This window comes from Rattus norvegicus, chromosome 2 (genome assembly GCF_021556685.1).
Source record: "Rattus norvegicus strain SHRSP/BbbUtx chromosome 2, alternate assembly SHRSP_T2T, whole genome shotgun sequence".
Lineage (NCBI taxonomy): Eukaryota > Metazoa > Chordata > Mammalia > Rodentia > Muridae > Rattus > Rattus norvegicus.
The window spans coordinates 181,343,048-181,362,622 of record NC_141535.1 but is presented as its reverse complement, the minus strand read 5'-3'; the positions used below and the strand labels follow the sequence as shown (position 1 = coordinate 181,362,622).

The following is a 19,575-nucleotide window of genomic DNA, read 5'->3' as shown; positions in this document are numbered from 1 at the left end:
CAGGCTGAGAGCCAGCTATATGCCTAGAGCAATAGAAACACATGGATACAAAATAAAGATACAAAGTTTCTCTTGCAGAAGTCAATGTAGGAGGGAAGACAGACTAAAAAACAAACATAGGAACAACAACAACAAAACCAAGATGTTTAAGGTGAAACATGTGGCCAAGGGACTGTGGTTTCTGCTGGAGTACAAACCTGAGTGTAGTGGTGAGGAATTTCCAGGAATTATAAGAGGCTTCCTCGAGACTGAAAGATGTGTAAGAGTTAGGCAGTAAGAATGATGGGGAGACAAAGATGGGAGGGAGAAGCAGGTAGTTAGGAGGTATGATTGTTAATCTTGATTGTCGACTGCATAGGATGTAGAATCACCTAGGAAACAAAACTCTGGGCACTGTATGAGGGTGTTCCTAGATTTAGTTAATCAGGGTGGAAAGGCTTACACTGACTGTGGGTGGCACCATTCCCTAGGCTAACTATGAACACTTTATGACCTACTGCCTTGTGCTTCTACCACTATACTTACCTCACTACAGAGGATGGTAGCCTTAAACTTGGAGCCAAAACAAAGCCTTCCTCCATTGAGTTACTTTTACCTTGTATTTTGTCACAGCAACAAGAAAAGTAACTCATATAATAGATTCAGTGATTATGTACTAAGTGTTTGGAGATCATGACACAGAAACCATTAAGGGCTGTACCACAGTAATTTTCAGATGCTGAGTGGGGAGGCAGCACAGACATTGAAAGTTTGACTGTAAAAATAAGGAAGGGTTCGGAAGATGGCCCAGTGATTAAAGTGCTTGCTGTGCCTGGATCCTCAGTACCCATCTAAAATGCTGGGCCTGGTAGCCTGATCTGCAATACAACACCTGGAGGTAGAGACAGGATTCTGGCAGCTAGTGGCTTGCTGGCCTATCCAATCAGAGAGCCCCAGTTTCAGCCTCAAAAGTAAAGTGAACAATAAAGGAAGAGGCCCAACACTGAACTCGGGCCTTCACATGTGCATGTATGGCATGGCCCTCCAACACACACACACACACACACAGAGAGAGAGAGAGAGAGAGAGAGAGAGAGAGAGAGAGAGAGAGAGAGAGAGAGAGAGAGAGAGAGAAAGAGAGAGAGAGAGAGAGGACAGAGACAGAGGAAAGAAAGACAGAGACAGCAAGAGATTGAGAGAAAGAAAAACGTTTATTAAGGAAAAATTGTAAGGCACAGAAACTTCAAGAGAAAAAGAGGGGTCTTCAGAGATAATTATTACCTGTATTTTTAAAAATACACTTGGTAAAAGTATATGCAAGTATCCACTAGTGTAATGCCCAAAAATAACTCGTAAGCTCTACCTGCCCAAGAATTAGGTAACTTCCTGGAATGCTGGAACTTGTAGTTCTTCGAAAATAACAAAGCCTCATGGGAAAGTAAGATGGCCTATAGGTTTGTCCTTACATACCCTGTAACACATAGCTCAGGACCATTTTGAGCCTGGAAATTCCTGGGAACAGTTCTGACCAAAGTCTATCTCTTGGTCAATATTTAATATAGCTTACTTTGAATTTGGCCCAAAATGGTAGGCTTGGTTTTTCTCCAGTGACTCTGAGGATTAACATTAGATCCTGGCTTCTCCAAATGGGGTTCATAGATAGACAGCATAGCATTTACAACTGCCTCACAGTTGACAGAAATGCAGTATCTCAGGCTTCATCTAGACTCAAGAGTTCTGAAAGGACCAAAACAGCATGTCAGTGAGCTCTGATGTGTTCCACAAACTGTCACACTGAGAGAATTTATGGCAGAGGCATCGCTGTCTGATGGGTTAGAAAAAGGGCTCTTAAAGGACAAAAACAAGGTAACACAGTAGAAAATGTGGGATTGCAGAGAGCAGAGAAAAAGGAAGAAGAGATTATTGGTTAAAGTCAGGTTAACCTGAATCAGATGAACTTGACCACATTGGTATCTTATTTTGCTGTGAAACTTCGGGAAAGTCCTAATTCTGGTGCCTCTGTTTCCCTATTTATAAGTAGATATTAGTGGTAGAGTTTTTAGGATTTTTAAGAAGAGTAACGGAAAACGTATAGAAAATTCCTCAAAGGTACTATGTATGATCAGTAAGTTATTAGCTATGACCATTATCACCATTAATATCAACAGGAAACACACAACAGAGTCTGTGAACCATATTACACTTTTATATTTTGTAGAAATCTTTAAGATTAAAATAAAGGGAACAGGAGATTTAAAAACAACCAGTCAGGGGACTGAGGAGATGCGCTCTTCCTGAGGACTGGATTTGATTCCCAGAGCCCTCATAGGATGATTCACAACCATCTGTAACGCCAGTTCTAGGGGATTGGATACCCTCTTCTAGTATGTGTAGGTGCTAGCTACATGAACATAATGTGCAGACATATATGCATATAATGTGCAGCTAGGCATGCACATAATGCACAGGCATACATTCATATAATGTGCAGACATACATGCAAGGAAAATACCACTATACATAAAATTTAAAATAATAAAAATTAAACATAAATAAAAACTTGTAATTAAATTGTGTCTATTTTATGTCTGTTCTCCAGTTAAGGAAGGAAGAGGGGACTCAGAACTTGTCCATTTACTCTCTATGTTTTTTTTTTTCTTAATAATTCTACATTCACATCCTTTCAGCTGGTTGCTTGCTCTGCCTCTTGACCTATGATTGACTTTATTTAATCCTGTTTACAATATTCAAGCAGAAACCTCTTAGATTAGAGGTGTGTGCTAAGGTTAAGCCACAGCACAACTAATAACATTTTTTCCCAGTAAATAACACAATCTCGGGTTTCACAGTGTGATCAAATATCCTGCAACGGCAGCATGTTAATGAGAAGGAGTGAGGGGGGAGCGAGCACTGACCACCTTACAGACTCCCACAGTTCACACTGGGACTCTTCCTCAGCTGAGCATTAATCTGTTCGTGAACTTGCAACATTCCTTTCTGTTTGTTTTTCTGCATTCCTACAAAGAAAGCATGGTGACTTCTAGGTGATGTGTCATAACAGCGCTGACGCTACAGCAGGCAGTGACTCTGGAACAGAGACATTGCTCATCTTTGGTTTCATTCCCAGCTGAGGAGGAGGCACAGGTTTCTTCCCCCCTCCCCCCACCCCCCACCCCCGCTGTCCTGTTCCCAGGACACTGAGGTCATTCAGATAGCTGTTCCCAGCTAGTGCAGACTTGCCTCTCCCTCCCAACATTCCTCCTTGACTGGCCATCTAGGAATGCCCTTCATGGTTATAGGGAGAGGCTTATAACATTAAGAAGGGTCAGAATCAAAGTATGCATTACCATAGTTACTTCTCAGATGTGTTCCTACCATTATCTCTCTCCCCAAGTTACTAGACAGTTCAATAAGGTCTTTGTGAGGTGGGCAGGTACAATAAGTCACTCTGGTCTTCCTGAGCTCAGTGGTGAAGTAAAAGTCTTTTCCTTATCACTGGGGCTAGGTCATGAACTGGTGGTGAAACACTCAGTTCAAGAGCCTTTATCTATTTGCCTAATGATTTAATTTATAGTATCTTTATTTCGTTCTTTTTTCTTCATATGTTCATGTTTTTATATTCTATACATTTGGGGGTTTTGTTGCTCTACTTATTTGAGTTTTTGATCATACAGATGCTAAGGCCTTTCAGATTGGTCTCTCTTGTTCTGGCGAGGGTATCCTACTTGGCAGGTTGACAAGGTGGTGTTGAAGTTTATAGAGTTCACTGCTGTGCACAACTGCTGCCTTTTCTCCTTCATGTACCTTCCTAACATAATGGGGCATTCTTCTTCTCAACTTCATTCTAGAGAGAAGTCCCACCATCACTGTCTGCATCTTAACCATGACTATATATATCTTTGCTTGAACTTGGTGTGATGGTTTCTTGGATGTGATGACATCAAAAGCATAAAATAAAAATATTAATTATATTAGACTCCTTCAATAGTAAACACTTTTGTGCATCAAAGAACCCTATTTGGCTAGGCATGGTGGTAAACTTCTCATCCTAGCACTAGGGAGAATGAGGGAGATGGACCACAAATTCAAGCCCAACGTAATCTACAATATATCAAAACAACAAAAACAACAGCAACAAAATTCTCGTGCTGTGGTAAGAGTAGAGTACTAGGAGCCTAGGTGCAGAGCAGGACTCCACAGAGCCTTTTAATAAAATTGCAGACAAGCATGGGGAAAACTGTCAGTTTTAATTAAGTCAAGTTGAAGAGAAAAGAGGTACAGAAGAAGACCCTGCCAACCACTGGGCGAGGAAAGTGGAATGAAATATCCTAAAATTGTAGACTAGAGAATTCCTACCCTGTCATCTCCAATGGACTTGAGCCTTAAATTTCATTGTGAACATAGTAAAACATATCCTGTGGCCAAAAGAGAAGAGAAGGAAGAGGAGGAGGAAGAAGAGGAGGAGAAACTGGAGTGAAAGGCAACCTCATAAAATAGGGGGAAATAATTGCAAATCATGCATTTTAAAAGTTTAAATGTGGGGGAAGAGTCTTGAACACATGGGCACTGGGGAAAATTTCCTGAACAAAACGCCAATGGCTCATGCTCTAAGATCAACAATCGACAAATGGGAACTCATAAAACTGCAAAGCTTTTGTAAAGCAAAGGACACTGTCATTAGGACAAAACAGCAACCAACAGATTGGGAAAAGATCTTTACCAATACGACATCTGATAGAGGGCTAATATCCAAAATATACAAAGAACTCAAGAAGTTAGACTCCTGAGAGCCAAATCACCCTATTAAAAATGGGGTACAGAGCTAAACAAAATATTTTCAGCTGAGGAATATGGAATGACCAAAAAGCACCCAAAGAAATGTTCAACATCCTTAGTCATAAGGGAAATGCAAACCAAAACAACCCTCAGATTTCACTTCAGACCAATGAGAATGGCTAAGATCAAAAACTCAGGTGACAGCAGATGCTGGCGAGGATGTGGGGAAAGAGGAACACTCCTCCATTGTTGGTGGGATTGCAGACTGGTACAACCATTCTGGAAATCAGTCTCGAGGTTCCTCAGAAAATTGGAGATTGAACTACCTGAGGACCCAGCTATACCTCTCTTGGGCATATACCCAAAAGATGCTCTAACATACAACAAAGACACATGCTCCACTATGTTCATAGCAGCCTTATTTATAATAGCCAGAAGCTGGAAAGAAACCAGATGCCCTTCAACAGAGGAATGGATACAGAAAATGTGGTACATCTTACACAATGGAATATTACTCAGCTAACAAAAACAATGACTTTATGAAATTCATAGGCAAATGGATGGAACTGGAAAATATCATCCTGAGTGAGGTAACCCAATCACAGAAAAACACACATGGTATGAACTTATTGATAAGTGGCTATTAGCCCAAATGCTTGAATTACCCTAGATGCACAGAACACATGAAACTCAAGAAAAATGACCAAAATGCGAATGCTTCACTCCTTCTTTAAAAGGGGAACAAGAATACCCTTGGCAGGGAATAGAGAGGCAAAGTTTAGAACAGAGGCAGAAGGAACACCCATTCAGAGCCTGGCCCACATGTGGCCCATACATATACAGCCACCCAATTAGACAAGATGGATGAAGCAAAGAAGTGCAGGCCGACAGGAACCAGATGTAGATCTCTCCTGAGAGACACAACCAGAATACAGCAAATACATAGGCGAATGCCAGCAGCAAACCACTGAACTGAGAACGAGACTCCCATTGAAGGAATCAGAGAAAGGACTAGAAGGACTTGAAGGGGCTTGAGACCCCATATGAACAATCCAACCAACCAGAGTGTCCAGAAACTAAGCCACTAACCAAAGACTATACATGGACTGACCCTGGGCTCCAACCTCATAGGTAGCAATGAATAGCCTAGTAAGATCACCAGTGGAAGGGGAAGCCCTTGGTCCTGCCAAGTCTGAACCTCCGGTGAACATGATTGCTGGGGGGAGGTTGGTAATGGGGGGAGGATGGGGAGGGGAAGCCCATATAGAAGGGGAGGGAGAGGGGTTGCGGGATGTTGGCCTGGAAACCGGGAAGGGCAATAACAATCGAAATGTAAATAAGAAATACTCAAGTTAATAAAGATTAAAAAAAATGTTTCATGTTGGCTTACAGTTCCAGAGCGTCAGAATGGTGGAGATAGCATGCCAGTAGGCAGCTGAAGCAAAAAGCTCTGTGATCTCACTGTATCAGCACAGTGGAGAGATCAAAGTGAAACTAAAGTGACTTAATAAACTCTCCAAGCCGGCCCCTGATGATAAACTTTCCTCAGCAAAATTCCTCATCCCAAAAGTTCCACAACCTCCCTATACAGCGCCATGAATTGGGGATGAAGTGTCTAAATACATAGATTTATAAAAATCATTCCCATTTAAACCATCACAAGGGGTATTCTAGTTAGGGTTTCTATTGTTACACTGAAACAACATGACCAAAAAGCAAGTTCGGGAGGAAATAATTTATTTGGCTTACACTTCTAGGTCATGATCCATCACTGAAGGAAGTCAGGATAGGAACTCAAGCAGAGATGAAACCTGAAGGCAGAAGCTGAAGCAGAGGCCATGGAGGGATGCTGCTTACTGACTTGTTCATCATGGCTTGCTCAGCCTGCTTACTTATAGAACCAAGGACTACCAGTCTAGGCATGGCACCATCCACAAGGGGCTGGGTCCTCCCACCTGGATCACTAGTTGAGAAAATGCCTTACAGCTGGGTCTCATGGAGGCATTCTTTCACTGAGGCTCATCCCTCCCTAATTAATCCAGCCTGTGTTAAGCTGACACACAAAACCAGCATGAACGCGTGTGCTCACACATATACACATTCATGTACATTGATGCATGAGTGAACATCCTTGTGTGCATACTCTGTCTCTCGATATGGGGTGGCATGCAATACCTCAGGAATCTGCTAGAAAGAAAACCATTATTGTATGTGGCTGCCAAGGTCTTGGACTAGAACTGTGAGTCCAAATAAACCTGTGCTTTACAAATCACTTGGGCTGTGGGAAGGGTTATGGACAACATAAAAGGATCAATATTAATAACAAGATGAAGCTGCCCTGATGAAAGCAGAAAGTGGGGCTGGAGACGTGGGCAGAAGTAGATGTCAAAAGCTTTAGAGTGTTCCAAACAGGAAAGACGTCATTCTTCATTCTAAGAGGAACCAAGTCCTGGTCAACAATGGAGTTGTCATCCATAGTTTGCCTTTAAATGTCCCCTTCAGTCAAGTGTGACAGAGAGTCAGAGGTCAAAGGGGTTCAGAGAGCTAATACCTTAAAAGCTTGTACATTTACTAGTATTTGCTGTATTAGCTTTCTGACATGTCACACTTATAATGATTTTCAGTACATTCCTTTATTTATTTGTAAACACACAAACAATATGTACTTAGCACTCTTTTTCCTCTTTATTTGCGAAACAACCTAAGTGAATGATTTTTTTTTCAGGCTTTTTGTTTTGTTTTGTGTTTTAATAGGGTTGTTCCATATATAGCCCTGACTGCCCTGGAATTTGCTAGGTAGACTAGGATGGCCTTGAACTCACAGAGTTCTGCCTCTGTCTCCTAAAAGCTGTGAAGAAAGCTGTGTGCCACCGTGCCCAGTTCCACTTTCATGGTCTATTTTCTCCAGTTCTTTCAACTATGCCTTCATCAACCACAAGAATCTTCATTGGATCTGTGTCATCAGGTCTTTGAACAGAATTCGTTCTGGCTTTAATAAAAGCAGCAAAGGGCATCCTGCTGGGAGATGTCTGGAGGCCAGCTGTGCACCTTCAGGCAGAGCAGTCATGCTGCACAAACAAATAAACTATTCAGACAAATACAGTGAGGAGTTTGTACTGGCATGTCACGTTGCTCAAGGACATAGCCAAGCCCTAAAACTCCTTTAACCTGAAAATTAATGGAGAAATCTTGGTGATCCACAGAGTCAGGGATGGGTTCATTATATGATCCATGAACCAGAACCTCACATCTTACTGCTCCAGCAGCCTCCACCCAAGAAACCAAAGAAACAAAGCCAGTGAGCCACCTTTCAGCCTCGAGCTTTATACCGCTGTCCTTACTCCCCACCATCTTTCTGATAGCGTGACCGTGTTGCTTTCTTACTTCTCACTTTGATATGTAAGGGAGACACTGTTTGAATGTGCTGGTACCTGCTTTGCTTCTGGAGTTGAGCCACCAATGCCACAGCCCTGTCAGATGAGTGTAACCTCAAAGCCCCAGTGAACTAGGTATCCAGCAGGCCATTTTGCCATCTGTCAGAAGCATGTGAAATCAGATCATGGCTGTTACAGGGATGGTGTGAATTTGCTGTTGTGGTTTTTACTATTGGGTATTGTTTATGATGACTTATGGATTTATGTTTCAATGTATTAGAAACTTTCCATTTTATCTGATAAATCTCTTCCATGTTATAAGCCTTGATTAAAGGAAGTTTTTATAATCTAAAATAAATTTTAAAAAAATAAGAAAGAACGAAAGAGAGAGAGAAAGGAAGAAAGAAAGAAGGAAAGAAAGAAAGAAAGGAAGGAAGGAAGAAAGGAAGGAAGGAAGAAAGAAAGAAAGAAAGAAAGAAAGAAAGAAAGAAAGTAGGGGTTGGGGATTTAGCTCAGTGGTAGAGCGCTTGCCTAGGAAGCGCAAGGCCCTGGGTTCGGTCCCCAGCTCCGAAAAAAAGAACCAAAAAAAAAAAAAAAAAAAAAAAGAAAGAAAGAAAGAAAGGAAGAAAGAAAGAAAAAAGTCATGGCAGAGAGGCAGGAGGACCAAAAATTAAAGGTCAGCCTGGTGTACACAAAAAAACAAACAAAACCAAAAACAATTTTTTTATATTTATTGTACTCCAGTGTGTTTTGAATGTAGGTGTCCATGGAGTCCACAAGAGTGGCACCTCCCTGGAGTTGTACTTATATGCAGTTGTAAGACACCATGTGGGTACTGGGAATCAAACTCAGGTCTTCTCAGCATACCTACTCTTAACCACTGACCCATCTCTCTAACCCCCTAGAAAATGTTTTTTTATGGATCAGGAATATTGAATTAAATTGCATGTAACAAGAGCAAGTACAAAGGATTTTAAAAGATTGGGATCAATAACAAATACACTTTTAAGAAATTTTTAATTGTGTGTATGTGTACCCATTTAAACTGAGATGGTGTCGAGGTTAGAGAGCAGCTTGCAGGAATCAGTGCTCTCCTTCTACTATGTGAGTCTTGGGAATTGGATTCAAATGACCGAGCTTGACATATACACATTTTTAGACAGAGTGAGCAGAGAGATGGTTACATATATCAGAGAAGAGTCACCAATAAAGTAATGAAGGTCTAAAGAAGAAATAAGCTTGCATGTGTGAAGAAATGACCACTTAGGCTCGGAGATTAGGTTTAGTAACATTGTTAGGATAACAGGTCAGGCATGGGAAAGAAAAGCCAGCAATTGGAGAGAACTATACAAGTTCAATGTGTTGAAACTTAGTGGGCTAGGAGCAGGAAACAGGAGGCAAGAAAGGCAAGAGGACGTGGTGAACCAAGAGGACTGGACAGTACACAGCACTACATGCCCAAAGCGCTGGGGGGCGTCCTAAGACCTTCAGCTGCCCAAGACCCTGATCAAATGCTGCAGGAAAAGCAAAGGTAGTGTAGGGACCTGTTGGTCCCTACTGTCATGTCAGACAAGAGGTGGTGGTCTGCGTCAGGGGCCAGGTGGAGAGGTATGGGAGAACCAAATGGGTTTGGGGATCTTATGGAGAAGTAAGGCATGAAAAAAAAAGAGATTAGAGTGGATTTTGATGTTCTTTGGTGGGGCTATGTGTCATTGCCTGAAGAGGCCAGTGGACAGGATGAGCTGAAGGTGCATAAGACAGTAAGTTCAACCTGGGACATGATGAACCTGAGAGTGCAAGGTTCTTCAGAGCAAGAATCTTCTCTGCCTTTTTCACTACTCTATGTGTGTTGGGGGTTGGTTTTGTTTATGATATACTCGGATGTTGATTTTTGTACCCAGGCATCTGGTTACTAAATGGATGATGTTCAAGTATCTCAGGTCTCAATGTTATGTAAAAACCGTTTTCTACCATCTCTGGTTGGTTAATAAAGAGCTGATAAGCCTACAGTTGACAGGAGAGGGCAGTAGAGGCAGGATATCGGATCCCAGTGAGAGGGTTCACAGGTAGAGAGAGAGAGGGGCACAAAGAGAAGGTGTGGAGAGACCACACATGTAGAGACACCAGGAGGATTCACCATAAGGTTGCGATGAAAGAATCTCTTATAAGGATGCCAATAAAAAAGCTGAAAGCCAATGAGCTGAGGCAGGAAATAGGTGGGACACTGGCAGGAACACAAAGGATTCTGGGAAATGGTGAGAGAATAAAAGGAGACATAAGAGAAAAGATGGGAGACAGATGTAAACTAGCAGGTAGATGAATTTGGGGAGATGCTGCAAAGACACAAAGAAAGAAGCAGGCTGGGATCAAGGAAAGGTAACTAACCAAGTGGTAGACATAGAATAGTTTAAATGGGTTAAGTAAGTTATGAGCTAGCCAGGAAATGAGCCAAAGCTTATGGCTAAGGCATTTAATAATAAATAATTAGTCCCAGAGTCATCGGCAGGACTGGAAAAGGAAAATGGATTTAAACATTATTTTAACAAGCAGCCATGAGGGAGCCAAGGTAAGACTGAGATGGCAGTAATGGGGCATTGATCTGGATATAATAGCCTTAGAGGATTAGAACAGCTCAGAACCTGCCCAGCATAGAGTGCCAGCAGCTTGTTAATAAAAATACCAGGTCTCTGTGTCTTTTATTCAGAAGCTATATGCACTAAGTGGATGTAGAAACCCCCTTATTTGAAAGCAAAGGGAGGTGTTAAGAACCCCCTCCCCAGAAAAATACTCCCTATACATGTTAGGTACTATGAAAAAGGCCCTACTGTTCAAGTATTTGCTTAATTTGTGAATACATAAAACAGAGGCTCCTCATATTGTTTTATGTGAAGGAGGTCTAGGAGGTCAGGAGACGTAAGTGGTCACTGGCACTAACCTTCCAATGGTATATCCCTGAACTTATGAAAACAACCCCTCCTCCTGGCGTCTCTCCACCACTCTTTGCAGGTAGCAGGCACTCCATAACAGGGGGGGTTGGTTGTTGGAATCTTCAAACAGGCCGATACCAATTGGTCTTACTTCTTAGCAGAACTTGATGTCACTGGGCAAGTAAAGATGTCCCATTTAGCTTCTTTGAATCCTGATGTCTTAAAGGGAGCCACTGATCTCTTGTAGAATAGCCAACAGACCAGCATTACCTTAATATGCTTGGTGCTTTTCCATCTCTTCACTGGGGTAGTTTAGATTTTTGTTGTTACTGCTATTTAAAAGATGGGGTAGACCCGCAAAAGGGATATGGAGACCTTTACAGGTTGCAGACTTCTCCCCTATTTATTTGCTGCTAGGCAATTAAGGAGGTCCTTCAGAGGAAGTCATACTTATACCTAAAAAACATGGTACTTGTTAGCCTGAAGCTAACATTTTGGACCTTTCCTGGCCTAAACAACCCCACAAATAATCTGGTCCGCTTTTTGCTTAAGTTCTCGGGAAGGACACTGTTCTGCTACAACCTGTTACCCTCTCCTCGTTTTCTCTAGTGTGTTATCTCCTGGCTCCCCACCATCAAGGCCTTCTCTATACTGCCTTGTTATGGAACTGAAGACTTCCTATCTGCTAAAGCCAGTCACAGGTGAGGAAGTCCATAGCATACATGAAACACTGGCATCTCTTGCCCTATTCTGTCCCTTCCCCTTCCCAGCTCTCTCTCCTGAACTGTCCTGTTCATCCCTGAAATGCTTGCTCCTTTGTCTTTCACACATGAGCAGCACACTGACCAGTCACAGTGATAGCTGACCTTCCTTCTTTCCTGGGACATAGGTCCTCACTGGGGAGAAGGTCCTTGGCTTTCTGACTGTATCCTCAGTCAGGCCTATGATACAGATGTTTAGTCAGCCAATTGTGACATCCACTGCTCTCTGAGCAGCAACCTGAGAAATCTGAGCTGACTCTGGCTCCTCATCCATCGGTCATGATTTCGTGCACACCCAAGAGGCATCTTTCCTGTTTACTAGGCAGTTTCTGCTACCAGCTTCCTTGTCGCACTCCCTTACACAAATCTACTCACTCTCGGTGTACATTTAAAAAAATGACATTGTTTTATTTTCCCTGTCAGGCGTGGGCTGCATGTGTGGTAGGTGTGGTGGGCTCAGTGCAGGTGTGGATGGGGGAAGGAGTGGAGGAGGCGATGACTTGGTGGCTGGAAGGGAATGGAGAGGGTTAGATACGCTTCTGGGAAGTCTGGAGGAAGGACTCATGGCATGCTATAGCTAAGCCGCCAATAAGGTTGAGAAACTCTTGGAAATCTAGCTGCCCATCACTGTTGAGGTCCAGCTTCTTCATCATGCGGTCGAGGACACCGGGGTCCTTCTGGTTCTGCAAAAAACAGTAACATCTTTATATTTCATTTTCTTTGGTGCTTCTGAATATGCCACCATATTTTATTCTCAGTGGGGTATGAAGTCCAGGAGAGGGGATACTGATAGTGAGCTGCCTCAGCAGTAGACCTGGACACAAACCCAAACCTCTGCCCCTTGTCCTGTTCTTTCTGTGACATTAAGGGTTATTCAACTTTGGAAAAGTGTTGCATGCAACTCCCACATGTAAAGCACAAGGAAGTGAGTGGTTTCAGATAGAAAGTTACAGGGCCTGCCTAAGAGCTTCATGCTCCACCCATCTATGTCACACACACACACACACACACACACACACACACACACACACACACACACACACACCACGTAAAAGTAACTTTTATTTGCCTGATGTAATTGTCATCTTGAAGGCTCACTGCTTCATCTTGCTAACTTAGGCCTCATCCTGGAAGCTTCTAGCTTCTGTACTATCTAACCTAGGCCTAGAATGTTTTTAGCCTCTGAGACTTTCTAGCTCATTCTGAACTCTAGCTGACTGGTCTGCTCTCTTCCAGCTGACTGATTCAATCTGACTTTTCTCTTGGCCTCTGAATTGCTCTGCTTGGCCTAAGACTGACTCTACCAATCTTTTCTAATTTTCTGATTCCTTTTTATTCTCCTGTTCTGCCTTTAACTGTGTCCAGCTTATTCTCTCTTGCAACCTATTTCTGCACGACTCTCCCAGTTAAACTGCCTCCTTCTCCCTCTCTGCTGCTCTACTCTCCCTCTCAAGTCTACCGCACTGCTCTCCACAAACTCTCCTGTATTCCTGTACTGTATTTTCTTCCCGTGTACTGTCTCTTCCTTAAGTACCTTCCCTTTCTTTCCTCTCTCTTCTTAAGGGATGAAGGTGTGTCTAAGGGTGGGGCCACACCCTAACTAGAAACAGATTCAAATATCCTATAATACACACACACACACACACACACACACACACACACACACACACACGCACACGCGCGCGCGCGCCACTCCCTGCATTTACATTCAGATTAATTGGGAAAGTCATTAGCCATATTTCAAGTGAGTAGGATGTTTGGTACAACCATGTGACTGGTGGCATTAATAGTGAGAAAATAGAACTTTACTTCCATCATTGCTGATGAGGGAAATGGACCCCTTGGCCTGGAGTAAGGATCTTTCATGCAAAGCCATTCTGCCAGGCTCCTGTTTTGTGCAGTAAGCACTCATGGCATGGTGGCTGGGACAGGTACCTTCGTGAAGGCGGCCAGCTCCGTGTTCATGAAGGAAAGGAACTCAGTTTTGGAGAGATGACAGCTATTTCCATCCTTCCCACTATACTTCTGGAAAACAGCAATCAGGGACTCGATGCATCTCTCAGTCTCTGTAGGCATTTTTGCCTTTGAAGAATAAAAAAAAAAATGCAGGGCTCAGGTTAAAAAAATTTTTTTAAGATTTATTTATTATATATAAGTACACTGTAGCTGTCTTCAGATGCACCAGAAGAGGGCATCAGATCTCTTTACAGATGGTTGTGAGCCACCATGTGGTTGCTGGGAATTGAACTCATAACCTCTGGAAGAGCAGTCGGATGCTCTTAACCACTGAGACATCTCTCCAGCCCAAAATGTGTAGTCCAGGCTGGCCTCGAACTCGTGATCCTCCTGCCTCTGCCTCTGCCTCCTTCAGCAAATCCTACCGGTGTGCACCACCACAACCGGCTAAAAATATTTTGAGAATTACTTTACCTAATAAGCATAGTTCACCCAGTTTTCTTGGGTTGAGTGTTAACAGCATATGCCTTTTTATTCAATTTTGTTGATTTAAATATACATGTGTGTTTATATTTAATTTTTTGCTAGTCGTGTAGTATTTAGTTGTGAGCCATTCACATGTAATGTAAACATTGGTCTAATCGCCCTATACTAGTTTTCCTTTATTTTTCTTTGCTCCTATTGCATTCTTTTCTTATTTTGAATTATAATTCAAATCTTGCCTTCTTTATTCTAATGTTTTTTTTTGATAATTAGGAAGGCTAGAGAACAGAGTGTGCCAGAGGATCACAGCGCCTCATTTTTGGTTGAAGCAGTTTCTTAAAGTCTTGTTCATTTATCAGCGTCCAGAGGGACGAATAGAAAGTGACATTCTGTGGTAAGCTTCTTTTTCACAGCTCCAGTGCACACAGTAAGGTACTCCACACGGAACTCCGAGTGCTTAGAAACCCTAGGTGACTCAGACAAGGGAGAACTGTTCTGAAATTCTTAGACAGTGAGAAAACAGGTGACTAACCTGTGTGTATGAATACAGGAATCCACACACACATATTCTGAACTTTGGAGGGTGATTACAGTGATCCATTCCCCAAGAGCATAGAGAAGCTACAGTGATGGATGAAACACCATTAAAGTAATCTCATGAATTTCTCTGAAGAAAATGAACAGCACATCTGTAGTCATGTACTGGGAGTGAGAGAAGACATTCTAGATGTTTGAAAATATATTCAGCAAGGTGTGGGAGTGCATATACCTTTGAATGATCAAGCGTTTGGATTAACCTGGGCTACCTAGTGAAACTATAGATGTACTGTGTGTGTGTATGTAAAGCAGACAGCTAGACGCCAATAAATTTACTTGTGCAGAACTTAGACATGAGAAAGCAACTAGCAGGGATTGTCACCCCTGGGCTCTCAGCTACCGGGTTCCCTTCTACAGACTTCTGCCTTCCTGTGTTTCATCCAAGTGCCACTCATTTCCAAAGAAAGGGTGGCTGGAATTTCTTAATACAGAGTTAAAACAAAGCTGTGGTTATACCAAGAAGAGCATAATTCAAGTTCCGTGCCGGACTCTGCTTTTCTCACAGCAGAATCCCTAAAGGAAATTCTACTGAGTTGAGTCATTCCAGTTGAGATCTGAGACCAGAACCAAGAATTGAGCTGTTGTGCTCCCCCTGGTGGGTAAAAGCGCAACTCCATGATCTCCTAGACCCTGCCAACCACACCCAGAAACTTTCCCGCTTGATGTTAACTATGATTTGCATGTATATTAACAATGGAACTTAGTATTTAGTTTGTGATTGCCTTCTAAGATAGACTTTCTGGATACTAAAGTTGGAAGCTTTCAGGCTGTACATGCTAAAGGTAACAAATGCTGGCAGCCCCACGGCCTCTGGTCTCTCTTCCTAACACCTATTTTTAGACAACTTATTATCAAAGTTACACTGCCGTGGCTCACTGCACCTAGGAATGTCCAGAGTACCTGAACCTTCTTCTGGGGATAAATTCTTTCCAAACAGTCGCAATGTAGGAGATTTAATCTCCCTGAAAACGAGCATTTACTGAAGAAGAGAAAAGTATGGCTAAGTTCAGAGCATGCACAAAAGAACCCAAAACACCCCAGCCTAGAAACAAGTGTTTGTACAACATGGTCCTCTTGTCAGAACTAAAACCTTGCTGCCTTACTATTAGTGTGTCACACGTTGTCAGGAGAGTTGGCATGGAGGGCACAGTAGACTAGGTAGGGGGTTCCAGGTTGAGGAGCCCAGCTTTGTGACTGTTTTCCACACCTATAGGTGCTTCCTTTCTCTTTCCCTTAGGACAGAGTGCTCGAATGGGAAGGTTTTGCCCATGTGGCTCAGTGGCTGAAAGAGAGGGCACTGCCCACACCACTGCCCTTTTGCATGATGGCAGGAAGGGGAAAAAAAAAATCACTGTGAAAGGACACAGTGAAGTCCTTTGTAAAATGCAACGTTCAAGGAAAGCCTCCCCTTGACAGAAATATGTGAAAAAGAGGTAACCACACCAACTATTACCTCTTTCTCAACCAGCACCAAAGCTCAAGGGTTCAGGGTCTTATACATCTCCCTCCACCTCACAACCTGGGCTGCTAGGCTCTAGTTACCCTGTGTGATGAAAAGCAGAAGGAAAGACGAAGTAGGAAGTGATGAAAGACTGACACACCAAGGGGGTCTGCAAGCTCTGCGTTGCTGTGGTTTGGAATAAAGGGACAGCTGTGGATATTTTTAGCTCTTTATGCTCCAGAGGGTCTTGTCACTCTTTTGCCATAGCCAGGCAGCAAGGGCGACAATACGTAAAGCAAAAGGGTGTGGCCGTGCCTATATACTTTATACATTTGATTTTCATATCATTTTCATGTATCACAAGGGATCATTTTCCTTTTGACTGTCTTCCAACCGTTTAAAAACAAAATCTATGATTAGTTTGGGACTAGGGCAGAAACTCACTTGGGTCTCCAAAGTTTGCTGATCCTCTCTGAAGAGACAAAGGAAGGGGTAGACTAGGGCGGAGGGGTGAATTAGTGGAAACGTCATTTTAAAAAAGCAAAGGGAACGGAAGTTGCAGGTAGGAGACAGGCAGGTGATGCAGGGAGTGGCTAAAAAAGATGGCAGGATGTGGAATAAGGGGGAGAGGAAAGGAGTGGCTGGGAGGGACTGGCCTCCTCCCACATTCTTGTTGGCGGTCGCAATGACTGCAACAGGCTCCGTTTTCTCAGTCTCTCTGTATGTCTTGGCTGTTTGCCTACGGTTTCCCGCAGCAGATTCCCCCCAGAACTCAGGAATGCTAGGTTCTGAACTGCTTCCTTTCTGGTCTTTACAAACGCCTAGCGACAGCGCCCCAAATTCCCACCGAGTCTGCAGTTCTCTGGCAGGTTTCCTGGCCTTCTCAGTTGCTGAGGCCGAGGTACCCCGCTGCTGGTTGGGTTCAGGGGATCACAGCCCCGTGTACTCCAGCCCCACCCAGCCCGGGCTTCGGCCAGTCAGGCAGCCACACCCAGCCCTAGCTAGACCTTATCTTGCCTGGAAGAACAAAAGATCCCCGGTTCTTCCCCGCTAGGGTGTCATTAGGGTGTAATTTTAGGGCTTCGTCGTGCCCTCCACTCTTCTCTAATTGCCTCCCACAGTTTCGTCTTCCCTAACTATTTTCTGCCACGTCTACACATTAGTCCATGATACACCCAGCCAAGAGCATTCATAGCCCTTTGTTGTTTTCATTGAAAAGAAAAAGAAAATCTGAGAAGTTCAAAAGTTATGCTTACCAAGTTGAGGAGCGAGGCCCGGCTGCGACTGAGGCTGACGGTTGCTGGGACAGGAGTGGCAGCCCGGGTCCCGGTCCCTCCCCTCAGCCCGACTCCGGCCGCGCCCCGGCCCGCCCCGCCCCTCTGCAGGCCTCGGCCTGTCCCGGTGTCGAACTCTAGACTCAAGCTCACCGTTGTAGTCCCTGGGACTCAACAGGTCCCTCTGTCCCTCTCTCCTAGGAATCTCAAAGATTTTTGGCTTTGGGGGAAGTCGGTCCATTCTCCTAGCTCTTTTCTGTGCATGGACCCATTTGCAGTTCAGATCAGATAAGCAGAAAGGTCCCTTTAAAAAGAGTGTGGGTCATGCTCATCAAAAGGTCCTTAGGGCGGGTTGGGTTGTGGTGGTGCACACCGCTGGTAGGGTTTGCTGAAGGAGGCAAAAAGGTCCTTAGGAGCTGGGCCTGTCTGTTCTGCTACACTGAAGAAATTTAATAAACAGTGATGATTTTTAAATTTTTCTGGCACATAGTATTCCCACGTAGCTGAGGCTGACTTTGACTCTCTGTGTAGCACAGGCTAGCCTCCTACCCCAGCATCCCAAGTGCTGGATTATAGGTGTGTACCACCTGGCCTACGTAAGGGCAGTGATTATTGCCATCAGAATATTGGTGATTATTGCCTAGGGGTAATTTTCACCCTGCCCTCAAGTTTTAAAATGGCAGCAAAACATTACCCTGTGCAAGTGAGGCATTTTCCTGTCTGTGTTTCAATAAAGTTGGGAATTGCATGAAGCACTTCCAGCTTCTAATCCTAGGTCCATAACATCACTGCAGTACTTTTGACAAGACCCCCTGGCTCCTCTGAGCTTCTATTTCCTCATCTATAAACAGGCCATGCTGGCTTTACTATTCAGTAAAGCACACAGAATGTCTTTTAGGACTAACACATCGAATGATACCCTTAAAGGGCATCTCAAAAACTGCAGAGTAGATGCGAATAGGGCATTGTGTGAGTGCTTCCTAGTATCTGCTCACAGCTTTTGCTATTGACTCCTGGGAGCATAAAGTCAAACCCTCACCTCCAGCTTCATCGTTACTTCAGATTTACAGTTCCTGCCACTTGCTTAGGAATCCTTGAAGTCAGACATGATGTCCCTTGACTGTAATCCCAACCTGTGCAAGGCTGAGGCAGGAAGATTACTGCACATTTGAGGCCAGCCTGTGGGCTACATAGTGAATTCCAGAGTGGCTTAGGTTACAGAGTAGGATCTTGTCTCATAAGAAAACTAAAATCTAAACCAAAACACACTTGTGTTTCCAACAATAATCCAAGAAGTAATTAGATCCACCCCCTTTCCATTTCTGCCAACAATGTGACCATTTCTCCATTTTCCTTATTTGAAAAAATTAGCATCATTCTTTTTTTAAAAAAAATACTTTCTTACATGATTTTTTTAAAATCAAGGCCCTTGGAATTTCAGTTTTACTGTGCTTAGACCCATCCATCCTTCTTCCCCACCCCCACTGATCTAGTTTACATCTCCACTCCCTTTTTCTGTTGATTTCATAACTGGACCCTTGCCCTCCAATAAAAACACATTTTCCTGATGTGCAATTCTGATTAACTGCTTACTTCAGAACAAGACATCACACAAAACAGAAGCCAAGTGACTTACTAATTCTTTTATACCAAACCAAACTGCTTGGGACAAAGAGATGGCTCAGAAGGTAAGGGTGCATCCTCCAGGCCCAATAACCTGAATTTGATCCTTGGAACTCAAGTAGTAAAAAAAGAGAACCAATTTCTATATGTTGGCCTTTGACCTCCACATGTGTGTCATGGCAAAACCACCCCCAATAGTTAATAACAAAATAAATAATTTTTAAAAATCCAAATTTCTTAGCCTCTTTGTGTCCCCGAATAACCTATTTAGCCTTAATGAATAAACTAAAATGTCAACTTATTCCTTTGAGTGTCTGCGAGAACCTACTGTGTGCCAAGCACTGTTCTGGAATCTGCAAATACAAACACAAGTGTGATAAAGCT

At 43.2% G+C, this 19,575-nt stretch overlaps 1 protein-coding gene and 1 pseudogene across 2 annotated transcripts; one reads left to right on the top strand and one right to left on the bottom strand.

The window, feature by feature from the left end:
* The first annotated feature begins 142 nt into the window (after positions 1-142).
* On the top strand, positions 143-9,844 carry LOC148006716 (cyclin-dependent kinases regulatory subunit 1 pseudogene; annotated as a pseudogene). Its single transcript, XR_015672845.1, has 2 exons — positions 143-259; positions 7,760-9,844. The product of XR_015672845.1 is annotated as a cyclin-dependent kinases regulatory subunit 1 pseudogene (transcript).
* A 2,356-nt stretch (positions 9,845-12,200) lies between these two features.
* S100a11 (S100 calcium binding protein A11) lies at positions 12,201-17,607 on the bottom strand. The gene is given in 3 exon segments (NM_001004095.2): positions 12,201-12,500; positions 13,753-13,899; positions 17,551-17,607. Coding segments are annotated over 2 exon segments (297 nt in total). The 5' UTR covers positions 13,894-13,899; positions 17,551-17,607; the 3' UTR covers positions 12,201-12,344.
* Between the last annotated feature and the right edge of the window lie 1,968 nt (positions 17,608-19,575).